At 47.9% G+C, this 16919-nt stretch overlaps 5 protein-coding genes across 5 annotated transcripts; 3 read left to right on the top strand and 2 right to left on the bottom strand.

Annotated features, from left to right (window-relative positions):
* Positions 1 to 734: 734 nt before the first annotated feature.
* ANOM_001083 (E3 ubiquitin-protein ligase) lies at positions 735 to 2879 on the top strand (the record flags this gene model as incomplete). Its single annotated transcript, XM_015546340.1, has 1 exon — positions 735 to 2879. One exon carries the CDS (start codon positions 735 to 737, stop codon positions 2877 to 2879), a length of 2145 nt encoding a protein of 714 aa, XP_015411654.1.
* A 4997-nt stretch (positions 2880 to 7876) lies between these two features.
* On the bottom strand, positions 7877 to 8879 carry ANOM_001082 (class I mannose-6-phosphate isomerase; the record flags this gene model as incomplete). Its single annotated transcript, XM_015546339.1, has 2 exons — positions 7877 to 8334; positions 8426 to 8879. The coding sequence occupies 2 exons, from the start codon at positions 8877 to 8879 to the stop codon at positions 7877 to 7879; spliced, it is 912 nt and encodes a 303-aa protein (XP_015411653.1).
* A 1189-nt stretch (positions 8880 to 10068) lies between these two features.
* On the top strand, positions 10069 to 11562 carry ANOM_001081 (putative cholinephosphate cytidylyltransferase; the record flags this gene model as incomplete). The annotated part of the gene is made up of 1 exon (XM_015546338.1): positions 10069 to 11562. The coding sequence occupies one exon, from the start codon at positions 10069 to 10071 to the stop codon at positions 11560 to 11562; it is 1494 nt and encodes a 497-aa protein (XP_015411652.1).
* Positions 11563 to 11958: 396 nt separating this feature from the next.
* Positions 11959 to 12638, bottom strand: ANOM_001080 (magnesium-dependent phosphatase-1; the record flags this gene model as incomplete). The annotated part of the gene is made up of 2 exons (XM_015546337.1): positions 11959 to 12415; positions 12484 to 12638. 2 exons carry the CDS (start codon positions 12636 to 12638, stop codon positions 11959 to 11961), a joined length of 612 nt encoding a protein of 203 aa, XP_015411651.1.
* A 1803-nt stretch (positions 12639 to 14441) lies between these two features.
* On the top strand, positions 14442 to 16058 carry ANOM_001079 (flavin-containing monooxygenase; the record flags this gene model as incomplete). The annotated part of the gene is made up of 1 exon (XM_015546336.1): positions 14442 to 16058. One exon carries the CDS (start codon positions 14442 to 14444, stop codon positions 16056 to 16058), a length of 1617 nt encoding a protein of 538 aa, XP_015411626.1.
* Between the last annotated feature and the right edge of the window lie 861 nt (positions 16059 to 16919).

Raw genomic sequence — 16919 nt, 5'->3', positions numbered from 1 at the left:
CCGTCTTGCCGGCACTGTATAGCATGTGGCTTACTTTATCGCGGATTCACACCTTGAGATACCTCGGTCTCACTATGTCGGGTGATATAGGCGGCAGGTGGGATTCAATTCACCTACAACTGCATATCTCTCTGGATGTCTCTGGGGCGTTTAACGTACCTTGTGCGGCACCCGAGGTAAATAGCTCTAAAGACACAGGTAAAATACGGTATAGTGAGTGCTTTATGGAGTTGTTCATCTTTACAAGCATAGTCAGCTATGTTTGTTTCTTGACATTTTCGCAATATCTTCTCTCCAATGCTATAATACACTAGACATTGTACCTATTTGCTATATTTTGAGATGAGCAGATTCGTTCTATGAACTTAGAATCTACATAGAGACTTACTAGTATATTCTAGCGGCCTCTAACGCTATGTATATATTTTGTAGATCAGAGATATAATATTATTTATATTTAACTATAGGAATAGTGTTCAGTAGTGACGGGTAGAAGGTCTAGATTCCCCCAACATCGGCCCGCCGTACGGTCATGTACCGTAACACAATACCATTGACTGGTTGTCAACTTCACTCAACCGTCTCCATAACTCTCCAACTCCACTTATCTCTAGGCAGACAATTTATTAACTCTCAATTTCGAGCGCATCCTCAGGCTACCCCGTATACCCCCTTACTTTAACTTCTTTTCGCCTCAGGCCGACCATGTAGCAGACTTCCCCATCGATACAACGATGGTCCTCTCGCTACCTGTCCCGAGTTTCTCCAAATCCCCAACATCAACATCAACATCATCTCCCCTCCGGCCCAACGACACCAACCAATCCACCACCATCAGCGAAGCCCTCCGCAACAACCCATTCGGCACCACCTCACGCTCGCGTCTAATCCCCACACCCACCACTCCAACCGCAGAACAAGCCCGCGAACAAGAAGAACTCAACAACGCCCTAGAGACCCTCGCACGAATCTTCCCGGACGTGAAGATCGAAGTCTTCCGCGAATTACTTGTGCGATTCGATGGGGAGAGCCGACTGCGTGTCTGCGTTGAGCAGCTCTTGCGTCATAAAGAGGAATGGGTCGCCGGCCGGTGGAACGTCCCCGGGGATAACGCCGAGGCGGCGCCGGTGACTGGGGCCGGGGTGGTTCCGCGGAATGAACGGTTTCGGACGACTGAGTATAAGATCGCTGTGAGAACGGTGCTGCTGAAGGAATTCAGCGGGTTGAGCAAGAGTACGGTCGATGCGGTTCTGGCGGAAGTGAATTTCTGTTATGTGCGTGCGAGGCCGACGTTAAGAGATCTTTCGAAGAGGACGTGGCGGGCGACGTTTAATAGTCTCTTTCCTTCTTTTAAGAGTAAGAGGGATAAGGAGGAGAGTCCCTTGATTGTGTGGCAGCGGCAGACGAATGGGGAGGCGGTTCCGGCGTTGAAGGAGACAGGGTGTGCGGAGTTGGATCGGGAATTGCATGATGCTTTGCTGGCGCCGCTGCTGAGCGCGAAGAAAGAGGAGTGTGAGGATCGGGATCGGAGGTTGGCAGAGGAACTGAATCAGGATGAGGCGAAGGCAGCTGCTGCGCTCTATGAGTGCGAGTGCTGTTTATCCGACGTGACGTTCGAGCAGATCTCAACTTGTTCGGAGAATATGCATATCATCTGCTATGACTGTATCCGGCGGACGATCCAGGAGGCACTGTTCGGTCAGGGCTGGGGGAAATCAGTCGATGTGGAGCGTTCGACTCTGAAGTGTCTGACCCCCTTCGCCCATGACGGCTGTAATGGGAGCTTGCATCCGGAGGTCGTTAAACGAGCTATCCTCCTTGACAAGGGCGGAATTGAGACCTATCTTAAGTTTGAAGGTCGGCTGGCTTCAGACGCTCTTCTCAAGTCTCAGCTGAAGCTCATTCGCTGTCCCTTTTGCTCGTACGCGGAGGTTGATTCGGTTTATCATCCATCGGCGAAGGGGATCACTTGGCGCTTTCGTCGGGATGGGATCATCTCCACGATTATACTTACCATCCTCCTCCTAGATACGATACCCTTGCTCTTCATTCCCGTGATTATTCTCTACATTCTAGATCCTTCCACCGTTCAGAACTTCCTGCGCAACTCTTTCCTGAACCTGTGTCTTAAGGTGCGGCCGAAGAGGTTCACCTGCGCAAACCCATTATGTCAACGCGTCAGCTGCATAACATGCCAAAAGCCATGGCGTGACCCTCATGTCTGCTTTGAACCACTCTTGCTCGATTTACGAGCCACTGTGGAGGCCGCTCGCACGGCTGCAGTGAAACGCACCTGTCCCCGCTGCGGCCTGTCCTTCGTCAAATCCTCCGGCTGCAACAAGTTAACCTGCGTCTGCGGGTACTCCATGTGCTACCTCTGTCGCAAAGGCCTCAGCCCCCCATCCAAAGCCCCCCAATGGTTCCGTCCCAGGCAACGTCAACAAGAAAACATCAACCCAGCAAATGAAGCAGAGCACGACGACCAAAACATCGATGACGAAGAATTCGAAGAACCAGAGGGCTACAAGCATTTCTGCGAACATTTCCGCATCAACCCAGGAGCTCGCTGTACCGAGTGCAACAAATGCGAGCTCTACCAAGACGAAGACGAAGAAGCCGTCGCGCGTCGTGCGGGCGAGAAAGCCGAACGTGATTGGCGCATGCGGCAAGGCATGGCCAGCGTCGGAGTCCGGTCTTTCCAGGTCAACAGGTCCTTCTCACGACAGAACAAGTCAGGCGGCGGATTATCATTGCCAGGTCAAGGGAAGAATCTGACCTACTGGGTAGATGAAGTGTGGCGGGAGGGCCGGTGGAAGATGGAAGGACAGGCCTTTGTGGATTGGGTCGTGGAACGGGTGGTTGTCATTGATGAGATTTGAGCTTTTTCTTTCCAGATTTCGGTCTTTTTGGGTTTTACTTAGATCGTGTTTTAATATCGGCGTTTGGCATTGGGCAAAACAGACCCGTTGCATGGATTCTTTGATGATGTGACGAGATATGACATTCCTTTGGCTACTTGACGTTCTCTTCTCTATTGGATTAATATACCTTTGCCATTTGAGATACATTGTGCTACATTTTCGCCAATAAAGTAGTTTATGTCTGTATTCTACTTCCACATCCCTCGTGTGAGTTGACTCCCAGAAAGTAAACCCGAACTCCATTTCAGATCACTGCTCTACAGCGATGACAGAATCGCAACGGACCAACGGTATACGACATGCTCTCTTGGCCCGAAGTAGGCGGCGCATCTCCTGCGGCGAACGACTAGTACTAGTTAGTTAAGTTAGGGCCAACTTCTGTTACCAGTTCTCTCCGTCTAAACAATATCTAGCTATATCATCCACGGATGAAGTAGACTGTGCCCCAAGGGCCATCGTGAAGAATGGGGATAGGTGAGCGCTACAGTCTTGCCAGTCATCACATCAAGGGCGTATGCCTCATAACTTCTTTCCTAACAACAGAGATGATCGACGGATCGATATCACTTCAACCTAGATTGAGTCGTGTTGGGGAATATCTCCATGCACATATCAATAGTCTATGCACGAAGTTGTACTTTTCACGAAACGACACCTTCCTACTGTTACCAACACATATGATTAAAACACGTTCATTGTTCATTTATGAATAAATCCAAATGTGTAGTTCTGCTCGGTGGAGGATGTACCCCCAACACCATTTTGCAGGCCGGCATCTCACAACTCCTCAACAGTACTATCGAAGCAAAGAACGCTCGCTGAGAGGTTGCTAACTTTCTGATCATCGGTATCCCACTCGCTAAATTTGCAGATACCAGGGTCCTCCACTGAATACAAGATTGGCTCATTGCATTCCTCGTCCCTATACCAATATCAGCGCCTTCAGCGTATATTACATCGATCAAGATTGGCAGGCCGGATACTCACTTATAGAAATTGCACACGATATCTTCAGGTACTTTCACCCCGACCACTTTTCCGGCCCTATATTAATTGGTACTATTAGTTCCAACTCTGTGTTGCCAACCGTCGTGTTTACGTACAATGCTTCTGGTACGAGAGTACATTTGTTGTTTGGCTGAATCAGGGCTGTTTCACCCGTGCAAGGCTCCTCCGAGTAAAGGGTAGCCTGGGGGAGAGCACACTTAGCAAATTCTTCAAGGAAGCAGGCTAGGGGTGTTGAACTGGTTGAACTTACATTCTCTGCTGCCAGAGCGGGAGCCACGCAGGAGAAAATGGCGAGCGCGATGAATTTTGAAGAGACCATCGTGAATCGTTCAGTTTTCATGGGTTGTATATTAAAGAAGGCGAGGGAAAACTCTGGGTGAACGAATAAATTTGAGCGGATTTGTCGCTCTTATAAGAACGGCGGAATGATAAACATTGCTGGGGAACGGCGGAGGAATCCATCTCCAGAGGAGCTCATGCAGTCCTGCTCCACTCGTACATTAGTGCATACATTCCCCGCATACCTATTGCATACTAGTATGTAAGGGCCTTCGCTACCCATACAAACAATAGTAACAATGGTGAAATGTGGATAAGATTGTTGTCCCCGAGCCCTCGCATCAGTGAACTATAGTTTCACTCAATGGCAGCAAATGCAAGCTAGACCATAAGGGAACGAAACAAATCTATCAGAGTACTAAAGTCAATTGGAAGCAATCCGCAGTGAGCACTTTTGTGTCTGGTATTAACTCTATTTATATGCTGATATAGAACTTGCTGTTCGATGGTTCCTAAATCTAAATCATGAACGTAAGGTTGGGGTTTATACGCAGGTCTGTTGGGAACCAACCCTTTACTCCTGCGTACGGGAAGAAACATTGTCCTGTACTCTAATAAGCTTTATAGCTCATTTATTCCTACATCTGCATGCCGGAAATGACCTCTTACGCTTCGTTTTCTTAAACCAACGGTATTAATGCACCGTTCCAGGGATGCGTCGAAATCTTTACACTATACTACATATCCCGCCAATATAGTAGACTAATAGTATTCTTCGTTCTTTATGCCTCCACCCCCTTGGGAGTTGAAACTTGACTCTCAGAAAATCAACCCGAAATCCATGTCAGATCACCGCTCCGCAACGATGATCCTTACAGTGTCTCCTCAGGATCTTCCAAGCCAAACTGGTTAGTGAAGTTAGTTGTTGTTTTCCTGTGTCGCAAAAGTGTTGCCGAGGAAAAGACCATGCTCACCGCCCAGCATTGATTATGTTGACCTTGAATAGCTGCACAACCTATGTATGATGGTGGACCCTTCAATTCCCTTAGCAAGGCTTCAGAGGGAAGCTGGAGGACCGAAACTTACGCCGAGTCGACCTTGCACTTGTTGACAGTCCTTGCGGGCTCGACAGTCATCGTGGGATTCACACTGAAGTCAATGTTTAGAAATCAAATCTGACACTTAAAGGCGTGTGTACCACTCACGCCGCCTTCATCACCTCCACACGGTTGCAGAGCTAGGCCCAGTGTGCCAAACGCGAGCGCGAGAATAAAAGACAACTTCATTTTTCCTAGACTTGACTTCTTCAGAATGGAATGGGATAATTTTTTTTAATACATGAACGAGCGGTCGTCGGGGCCAAGTATATATAGTACCTAGTCCTGGGCCAAAACGTATGAGATTAACTCGCCGATATTAGACTTCAATCCCACAGCGCCGCTATTGAAAAAGAATGTGGAGTAAAAGTGTATCCTCAGCTACAGTCTCGCCAACCACAAATAATATGCAGTGTTATGGAGCAGTTCGCTCTGCATCAGGTCGATCGATGCTGCCGAGATTCAATAGTGCCCATGCAAGATTCACCGACTGGCTCCACAATAAGTACACAGTATTGGCCTCGTTCGAGTCTCGAGCGAAGATCAGCACAAGTGGATCGACGGTTGTGACGATCAATGGACTCCCGAAAGCAATTCAGCTGCTCTGGCCAAGCCACAAAATTCAACCTGTGACGACGAAATGGAAGTTATCGTGGATAGGGCACAGGAAACCAGTATAATAATTAGATAGGAATAGATCCCGCGAGTGGATAGATTATACCAAATAATCAGTGAGCAGGAAAGTGTAAGATGGGCGGGCTACATCACACACTACATATAGACTTCTTTCCCAATGAGCCAGTTTAAAAACTCTATGACTTGAACCTCTTTGGAAGCCATCGCGATGCCTGCGTCCCAAGCAATCCGATCTTACTTTCATCACTGTGATTGAATAGCTCACTGTTTGAAATGCCCTTTAATGATGCAATAGGCAGCTGGCTGGATTCATTATATGGCTCATCATCTCTGTGGGGTTCTTGTGTTAACAGATCGATGGCCCATTGCTGCTTGGCCTGCTTGGCCCAACTGACTGGAGATTGTTGGTCTTTCCCCTCAGTGTGTGAATCGGTACCCGCCGAAAGCAAAAGAATGCTGTCAAGAGAAATGTACGATATAGCATGCGTGTGTACGAAGCTCACGGGCCGTACTGTAGGTCAAAGAGACCCTTTTGGAGCTTAAAGGGCGACAGTTCGAGAGCAGTTCGGCCAGAGGCATCTAGCAAATGCTATTTGGATACAGAGAAGATCCTTTCGCAATTGGTGGAATAGGTGCGATTCGTCCACGTTCTGCAGGAGGCCTGTGTCAATGACATGAATAAGACAGATATGAAGCTCAACGCCGTATCAACCGAAGAGAGTTCGAAGAAGGTCCAAGAGAAGCGCAAGAAATGTTATTCCGAAGTCTGAGCAGTATGAGAAGAAGTACAAGAAGCTATCAAAGAAATGAAATACGCTTTGCCCGTATTCATACTATCCAGAAGTTAGCTATCATGAGTGCAGGAGCCGTGAGTTCACTTATTAGGAGCCTCGGAAAGGCCGTTTCAAGTAGGCTCTCGCCCGTGTCCATCTCAAATGACAACAAATGGGCCTCGTCCGGTCGCGTGTGCCCTTCTTGGATTTACTCAGGGAAACTATAACAGACTCGCGTATATCTAGGAGGTCGCGCAAGTTGTACTTATCCGTAGCTATAAAATAGTTAAATATTAGGAAGTCCTCCTTGGTAAATTTCCCGGCAGTATAATTATAGTTCTTAATACTGTACTAGCGGAGAGTAGATATAGTATAAAAATCAGGGGATTTATAGATATAGTAAGTATCTGTACCAGTAAAATCGATCTTATCAAGTAGAAGATAGAAAATAGCTATATTTCTAAAGATATTCTCGGTTATTAGAAGCCGGTCTATAGTAATTTAGAGATTAGTTTTAATTTCTTTTGTTTCTATATAAGGAGTGTAACGGCGGTATACTATATAGATGCCCCTAGGGTATTCGAGATCGTTGATCCCGAATTATATGACCTTTTGGCCTTTTGGAATAGGGTGGCCTGGCTCTATCTCTTACGAGGGAAAAGAGAGAACTGTATAGATATATTTAAGATAGATAAATAGAATGTTAATTTAATATTTAGAGGGTGCTGTCTTTGTAGCTGTTATCTTGATTTGTATTTTATAGATAGAATGACTTGTTCTAGTCTATGTAGTGGCTGAGGTGTTTAAAGAATAACTACTCTGTAAATCGCTATCAATTAATTAAATATGGCTGCGGGGTTTGCCACAGATTCTTTATCGATAGCGAGTGGTCCGTGCGTAAGAAATATACTGTCTGTCCATATACACTAACGCCCTTATACTACTACGAGAGAGTGGAAAATGAGTAAAAACCATTCGGTTTTCGAAGAATGGAATATCACGCACGGTTTTGGAAAAAGCACGAAGAGGCATCACCGCACATGATGGACATAACCCTATCCCAGTTGGAACATCAATAATGGGATCAACATTGGAACTCAAGGCCACTCATATTGTCTCATCTCATCGGAGGAACATCTTTGTCAAGACTCGAATCTCTGTTTTATAATGTGGAGTTGTACTCCTCAATCTCACAAAAGGATTGAAACAGGATTAACGGTTCCTCACTTCTGCTCTGGATAAAGATCTCCTTCCCAGCGCCTGCGAAAAAGACGTGACCACACTCAATCGGTTCGGTATGGTCTCCTACGCCAATCTTCCCACTTCCCTGGGTGCATATCAGGACTGTAGGGCCATGAAACGCTCGGAAGTTCGCCGTTGCAAACTGGGGCGCTAGGGAAGTTTTGATGATATTAAACTCTTCGGCGAGTGATACATATAATACCGATGTGGATTGCCGAGAACTCATTTCCACCAGCAAATAGGGAGTGGGTGTTCTTACAACGAAGGGTGGCAGGTATTCATATGTGAGCATCGATATGAGCGTATCGACATCCTTGGTTTTCCGTGAGAACCCTGCCCGTACCACATTCGCCGATGAGGCCATGCATTCGATGCCGTCTGAAAGGGAAAAGAAAAGCCAGCCCGTTAGATATGGCAGATTAAAAGTTATAGATCTGTATTAGGAGAAGAAGAAGAAGAAGCAACATACCGCCACTTAGGTAAGCGTGAAGTTCATTAGATCTCACAAATAAAGCTTCCCCGGGGCTTAGGCAGACGTGGTTCATGAATAGGACAGCGAAAAGCCCAACATCATAGGGGTAATGCTGACTCAATTGGAGGATAAGATCAGTGAGATTGCCATGCTCGACCGCCAGAGATCCATTGCTTGGTCTGCTACTCGCGAAGCGGATCAAGTCTTCTGCACACGCTCGGATTCGTGATGGATGCGCGGTAAGTAGCTCTGACCAGGCCTTCTTAAGCGCTATTCCAGCGCTTTTTTGACCATACTCATATCCTGCGCTGTCGCAGGCGGACTGTACTTCCATAGCAGTGGCATCACTGATGAGATTTCGTAGCGGTGGTACACAAGAAAGAAAATGAGCAATCTCTTTCAGGGGCCGAAATCCACACAACGCTTCGAATGGAGTTAACGCGACAATCATTTCGGGCTTATGGTTCGAATCTATAATTAAAATTATATATATTTCTATCCCCTATATTCTTTACTAGGGTATAGGCAAAGCCACTCCCCCGCCTGGTCAGCTTACCAGGATATGTAAGCGGATCCCTTGCGTGTAAGTCCTGGGCAAGGTTTCGGTCCGGGTGAGCTTGTATACAAAGCGGCTCTCTGATGGAAAGAACTTTGAATAGAAACGGTAGTGTCGTACAGAATCTCTGGCTCACATGGGTTGAGAGCAGGTGTGGGTTATCCCTAAGGACATCTTGTAACGATTGGCCAGTGGAAAGGTCATAAGAAGGAAGAGAGGGATGTGCTCCCATCCAAAACTCAGCATAGGGTTTATTCTCATCCAAGGCATTGTCCTCTACGGCGGACGTGGTGACAGCAAATTGGGCCACTATGGATTGCTTTCCAAGCTTTCCTTTGCTTATCTTCAGTCTCCATTCTCAAATTCTCTCCCCTCCACATATAGAGAAGTTCTTACCCCAATCATTGTTAGAAACTCCTTAGACGCTCAGTTAGTACAATTTCAATCATCAGAGCATTATATTAAACCCACCACACTTCAATCGCCTTAAATGGCTCCCGCGTATTGCGTTGGTCTGGTGATGTTCATTGGTCTCCATACTAACCCAGAATCACAAACAAATGATTCTTGACGAGATAGCAGGTCGTAACAGAATGGTTCAAGGACTACAAGAGACTCCAAGGAAAGGGAACGAATATTTGCTGTAGATCATTTTACCCCTAAAGTTGTGCATTGCCCTCACAACTTCCTGCAAAACTTCCTCCTATGGACTAGCACCGTATCTGCAAGAAACCCCACTTTTGGTGCTCAACTGCAGTTTCCTGGCTGACTGACAAAAGCTACTTAAATAAGGGATCGCGTGTCCATGGTTATGTTCTACTGGTGCCACGTATGTACGATCGATCGGCATTCTTCAGCCCCACTACGTCCGCAGCTGAGGTTCAGCTACGAAGTACACTCGCCACGCTAGGGGTAAAATCGCGGAGATTGTTGGCGTATGAGTAGCAGGTACTAATGCAAACCTCAACCAAATAAAATTATGAGAGACATATTACTTGAGGAACGCCAGGTCGTAATCCATTACTGATGCATTACTGATGCATCGAGAAACCAACATTTTTCAAAAAGACCATTTGCTGATAATATGCTGTCGGAAGACTCAGCTGCTCGCCCTTACGCCGAAGGACCCCTTCTCGTCGTCGGGGATCTGATTCTGGACCAATTTATCCGTGGGAGCGTTAAGAGGATTTCTCCAGAAGCACCAGTACCAGTTGTGGAGCAACAGGAGGCGGCATTCTATCCCGGCGGTGCTGCCAATGTGGCCTGCAACCTTGCTGCACTTGGTGCGTCGGTAGTCTTGGTTGGAGCGATTGGAGACGATGAAGAAGGCAGACAACTGATATGCTCCTTGTCGCAATCCAAGATTGACACCAGTTTGATTCAGGTCATTCCTGGGAGGCCAACGAGCCTTAAGACTCGAATCATTGCAGAGCAGCAACAAATTGTCCGCGTTGACCGTGAGTCAACCGCACCGTTGGGGGAGCAAGACGTGTCACGCGTACTCGAGGCTATCCAAGGGTGCCTAGTAGGTTGCGCCGGTCTAGTGTTGTCGGACTACAATAAGGGTTTCCTTACTCCGTCACTCGTAACGGCGATTATTCGCCAGGCACAATCGCTGGAGAAGACGGTCATTGCGGATACGAAACATCAGGTGCCCGACCACTATTGCGGTGTCACCGCTTTGACGCCCAATATGAACGAGCTCCAGCTTTGCACTGGTCGATTATTGCGCTCTCCGTCCGATGTCGATGTGGCTGCAAGAGAGCTCATGACCAAGATTCAGGCATCCGTGCTTCTTGTCACGTGTGGACAGGACGGTATAAAGTTGTATGAATCGGGCTCTCAACAAAGCACACACTTTCCGGGCCATGCGAGAATAGTAGCTGATGTCAGTGGTGCGGGAGATACTGTGCTTGCAGTATTCACCTGGGCTCTCACCATCCGCAGATCCTCAGTCCATCAGGCCGCAAAGTTGGCCAACCACGCAGGCACCCTTGCCGTTAGTAAGAAGGGAATCAGCACAATTGACGTAAATGAACTGCTCTCCTTTGTGATGGACCATTCAACCAATTCGCTGGACCGAAGACTTAGCCCAAGCAAGAATCGGACCCTCGAGCAACTACTACTCGAAATTCACACTGTGCGCCAGTCCCAGCCGTCAGCGAAAATTGTTTTCACAAATGGTTGCTTTGATATGCTTCATGCCGAACACGTCAGTTACTTGCAGAAAGCCAAGGCTCTCGGGGATCTTTTGCTCGTGGGGCTCAACTCAGACTCTTCTGTACGGCAGATCAAGGGTAACCGTCGCCCTATCATCCCCGAGGCCCAACGAGTTCAGACTCTGGCTGGACTAGACTGTGTGGACTTTGTGGTTCTGTTCGACCAAGAAACTCCCCTTGATCTGATTCAGGCTATCAAGCCGGACTTCCTTGTCAAGGGAAGTGACTATGAATTGCATCAAGTGGTCGGACGCGACTTTGTAGAGGCCAATGGGGGGCGGGTGAAACTTCTCCCATCGAACCAGGGCATTTCCACCACGAAAATAATCCAGGAAATCATGGATCGTTACAGCGAGTAGCCCTTCACCATTGACATGCTCATTTCCAATTCTTGTTCACAGAGGCTCACCAGTATCGTAGGTCAACAATCGTAAGGCTAAATACTACTTGTCTATTGCACGACTACTTTAAAGGCAAAAAGGTGAAATAACCGGGAAGAATTTCTTGCTCTACCAAACCTTTTCCAGATGAGATCATGAGACAACGACGAGAGAGACATCAGGGACACATGCAAAACTAAGCCAGTCTATCGTACCAGGAACAGAGTGCAGAAGCGAGATAAGCCGGTGGCGCCCCTAGTGTGTGTTTAATATCATCCTAAGTGGTCTAGGATCCACACCTGAAGTTGCCACCGCAATTCCGTGAAGGCGAAGCTTCCAAGCGTGATGAGATATACCCCTATATGGAAGCATTTTCTATATGGAATACTCATTATCAGTCGTCTTCTGTCCAATCTCATTCCGCTTCCGCCATGCCCTAACTCCGCGATCCACCTCGTCCCTAGTTATTCCACCCCTAATCAAGCAGAATGTGACCCCGAGCTCAGTCTCCACGTCGTGGTTACGCGCCTCGTCGTCAAAGAACAATATGTCCTCATAGGCAATGCCGCTGGCATGATGGATGCGCGTAAAATGTTGCTTTTTAGTCCCAGGGACAATTTGGATGTAGTCAAAGTAGTTCCGCGCGCACACAGAGGGCGTATTCAGAGTGGTGTTATCCGAGAACGCGGGATTGATGTGCAGGGCTTCGAGTATGGCAAGGGCCAAATCGGGAGCATGGCTCCGCGAAGCGAGTGCCAAGGGGATTGAGCGATCCTTGCAGGAGGAGAGGATTGAGGATACAGCGGGATAGAAGGCGAAGGACTTACCCCGTCTATTTGGTTGAGAGAGTTTAGGCAAACGAAACTAGTAATGGAACTCCACGATTCTATCCTGACATACCGGTCCACGATGCATGAATTGTTGTCGCGAGCCTCGACCGGCTCGCTAACATCTGCGTCGACCTTGAATGGCCATAATGTCTGGTCCAGGTCAAAAGCGATGAGGCGTGGCAGAGGTAGGCCGTCTGTGAAGGTCATCGGCTCAGCGTGGGTCATGGTTGATTATTTCTTGACTCTTAGTAAATAGCAGATTGGTGGGAAGAAAGTGCAGTGTGGGTAGAAGTCATCCAGAGTTTCTCAGGCTATTGTCCGCTAGGAAGTAAGCGTAAAATATAGATCGTTAGATCTCAGATCTTCGATCCGTTGCGCACGCTACAGGGGCTCTAACCCTAAAACCCTGGGCTTGTAGCGTGGGGGATCATCGATACGTTTACGTGGCACTGTGGAAGGGAATTGTGCACTTATTGATATATGCGTATAATGTTATTTTCTTTATTATTTAAATAAGAGAAAGTATAGAATTTAGTAAATCTAGAAATAAACTTGCAGTCGTTGATAGAGTCCGTCCGAGATATGACTTCTATTATAGTCTTTATTATAAGATAAAAGTAGTCTTCATCAGGGCCCAAGCCCAACCCCTAGGCCCACGATGGGCCCCAATGGGCCTCCCCAAAGCCCTTTTTTGCATAAATATTGGTCTTGGGCATTCATAAAATTGCTTACTAAGTAGGATAAATCAAGCTTTTTTACATAAAGCCCTATGTTTGCACTGTTTGGGGCCCAATTGGGGGCTCCTATACTAAGCCCAAGGCCCATCGTGGGCTTGGGCCGGGGTTGGGCCTGGGCCGGGATGGGCCGTGAAGAAGCCTAATTAAGTATATATTAGAAACTCTGCGTGACTTGGCTCGTCGAAATGAGCAAGAATATACATTGGAAAATGGACGTCTTCTATTTAAGAACTTGATCTGAAGAAAATGATTTGAGGGTCCGTTTAGCCTTGTTTGTGTAGTGATGGGAAATATAATGATGCAGGCGAGCTGATGGAGACTCAAAAAGCAGGTGTTGGGGCCAGAGCATCCCTCCACTCTGACCAGCATATGCAACCTGGCATCAACATACCGAAATTATGGAAGATGGACTGAAGTAGAAAATCTAGAGAATCTTTCCCAGGTTCGATGAAGAGGAGTCTTTTCGCACTTCGTTGTTCAGTGGTTTCGACAATGATCCGCGTTACAGGCCGCCAGGTTCTCTCTTGATTGTGTCCGTCGTGTGTCCGTGTACCTTGTAGCATGGCTTCTCTCTGATCTAGAATGTCGTTGACCGCGGTCGTGGGATGGGCGGAAATCATCTCTTCCAGGTCAGCGGCTCCTGGGCCAGGCATCTCCGGCAGTTGTTGATGGTGTGTACCAGCAGCGCCTTGCTGAGTAGACTGTGCTTCACCGAAGCCGAACCGGGTCAACAGTCGACCAGTTCGTGCTAGATTTGCCAGTAGATGCAAGCCCTGGGGCCAAGCGGAAGTCTCTGCTGGCAATAGTTTCTCATCCACACCAACAGAACTGTCCGTTTCACAGTCTGTGTCAGCAGTTTGAAAGCCATCCACGGTGATGTCATGTGGAAGCATTCTCTGTTTTGGTTCTCCCAGGTGCTGCTGATCATAGGCCGTACGTGGAACGTCCTTATCCGTGTGGATCCTTCCTCGTTCATTGGCCTCTTTCTGTAAACGATCAAGTTCAGTCTCGAGCTGCTTCTGAAGTGATGCTACATCGGGATCTGGGGCCTGAGCTTGATATCTCTCTACTATTGGGTGCTCCGTCTAAATGAGTGGGGGCCAAATCTAGCTTAAAAAGCTTCCGAGACACGGCGATATAGTTCGCAATTTAAAAAGCATTCCCAATGCTCCGTTTAGAAGCGTTAGGCAACTCCATGAGAAAAATCTTTACTTAAGCTGCAACGCCTTAGAGGGAACACGCACAGCTTTGCAATAAATTACTCAGTCGCCGTGGTTGTCAGTTCGTTATCATGTCCTCGCCCTTATACGACGCACTAGTTGTTGGTGCCGGGTTTGGAGGGATCTACCAACTACACTCCCTCCTCAAGCTCGGGCTGACAGTCAAGCTGGTGGAAAGGGCCGCAGGGCTTGGAGGAACATGGTATTGGAACCGCTATCCGGGCGCGACAAGCGATACCCCCTCTCATCTGTATCGCTATTCCTGGGATAAGGAAGACCTCCAATCATATCCCTGGTCTTCTAATTACCTGGAAAGAAAGGAGGTTCTTGCCTATTTGGAACATGTTGTGGACCGCCACGACTTGCGCAGGCACATGCAGTTCCATACGGAGGTTGTATCCGCGATTTGGAACGAAGACGACTGCACGTGGACCGTGGAATCTAGCCAAGGTTCTTTCACGGCTCGCTATCTCATCACGTCTCTCGGCATTCTCACGGAGCCGAATTGGCCGAACATCCCTGGGAGGGATCAGTTTCAAGGCAGTCTATACCATACTGCTCGGTGGCCAGATCAGTATGACTTGAAAGGGAAGAGGGTTGGAGTGATTGGGAATGGATCATCCGGTGTGCAAGTGATCGTCACAATTGCCCAGGATGTCGAGTCCTTAGTCTGTTTCCAACGACATCCCCAATACATCGTTCCCGCCGGTAAGCGAGCTGTCTCGCAGGAGGAGCGCGATGTGATTAACAAGGCCTACGACGAGATATGGCAAAAGGTTAGACAAGAGATTGGAGGAATGGGTGTCGACGAGGCCAAGACGAGTGCGATGAGTGTCGGGGACGAGGAGCGCGAGCGGATCTACCAGGCCGCCTGGGACGATGGAGGAGCCATCCGATTCTTCCTGGGGACATTCAATGATCTGATTCTAAATGAAGCATCCAACCAAACAGCATGTGATTTCCTGAAGAAAAAGATCCACCAGATTGTGCAGGATCCAGAGAAGCGCCGCAAGTTGACACCGAGCGAACTCTACGCCCGCAGGCCGGTGTGCGCCGATGGCTACTATGAGCATTTTGATCGGGAGAACGTCGATGTTGTCGACATCGCGGAGAATCCCATGCTCGAGTTCACCCACGACGGGATCAAGCTGGCCGATGGAACCGTACATAGGCTGGATGTGATTATTTGCGCCACGGGTTTCAACGCATTTGATGGGGCTTACAGAAAAATTAACATTGTCGGACGCGAAGGGAAAACATTGAACGAACACTGGAAAGACGGGCCAACCACGAATATGGCGGTTGCCACAGCAGGATTCCCAAATCTTTTTATGATAGTTGGGCCTCAGGTTCCCCTGACCAATGTACCCCCGGCCATTGAAGCCCACGTTGAGTTCATTACCGGGGCCATATCGCGTGCGGAAGAGCATCGCAAGGAGCAGAGTACTTTGCCAGCTCCGGCTAGGATCGTAATTGAATCGACAGAGGAAGGGGAAGCCGCATGGGGTGGATTGTGCAATGCTATTAGCGAGGCGGCACTGTTTAGAAAAGCCGCATCGTACTTCAATGGCGTGAATGTGGATGGTAAGCCACGGTTTGTGTATATCTTTATGGGCGGGTTGGGCATGTTTCTGCAGAAGGTGAAGGAGTGCGAGGAGAGAGGATACCCTTCTTTTCATCCGTTTTAGATCTGCGAGCCTAGTGAGTTATTCGACTGCCTCTTCTTCTTATCTGCGAACCGGGCCACCTAAGGGATCGGCGAGCCTGTCATGATACGGCCGAGATAGCCTTTCTAAATCAGATATGATTTGTTTTCTTCTATCGGTTCTCGTTCCAGGACGGGGAGTCTCAGTGCATGCTAGGTATAACCCCAATCCCGCTTGGCATGAACTACTGCCCATGTTACGACACCTATATCTCAACTCAATTAAGAGACCAAGAGTCGAGACGACACAGATTTTCTGCGCTTGCCAGTATGTAAAATTATACAATGGCAATACATCCCGACTCCTTATGGGGCGTACCTTTCTAAACCTAAGTGATTGGATAAATTGAAAATTAAGTGACCCGTTTCAGCGCCAAGCTCGGTTAACCTGCCAACTAAGTGGAGCGATCGATCTAATCAATCAATCGCTTTTTCTCTCCACCGGCCTCTTATCAATCTATAATTGACCCTAAAACCTTCGAGTCTAGTGTATGTAGTGGAAATGTGGAATTAGGCAACCACTTCGTATTTTTTTCTCTTGAAACCATCACATGTCCTGCACAGGAGAATGTGCTGGATTAACTACTAGTAGGCTTTTCGGCTGTATGCCATATAGCGTCGAGTATTATTACTCGGCCGCAGTTTCCTCCATCGCACTCAGAGAAATGCTTCAGACATAATTTGAGACAATATCTCGATATGCTGATGGCGAATGCCTTCAATTCATTTATTGGTCCGTGGGTGGACCAAGTTCGAAGCACATTAGTAGAATGTGTGCATTCAATAACCAGGTCCCTACCAGCCGACTGCACCAACTTGTTTCTCAATGTTTCACCTCGATCTT

Source organism: Aspergillus nomiae, assembly GCF_001204775.2.
Source record: "Aspergillus nomiae NRRL 13137 chromosome Unknown contig00010, whole genome shotgun sequence".
Taxonomy (NCBI): Eukaryota; Fungi; Ascomycota; class Eurotiomycetes; order Eurotiales; family Aspergillaceae; genus Aspergillus; species Aspergillus nomiae.
Note: the sequence above shows the minus strand (reverse complement) of the source record. Positions and strands in the feature narration are given on the sequence as shown.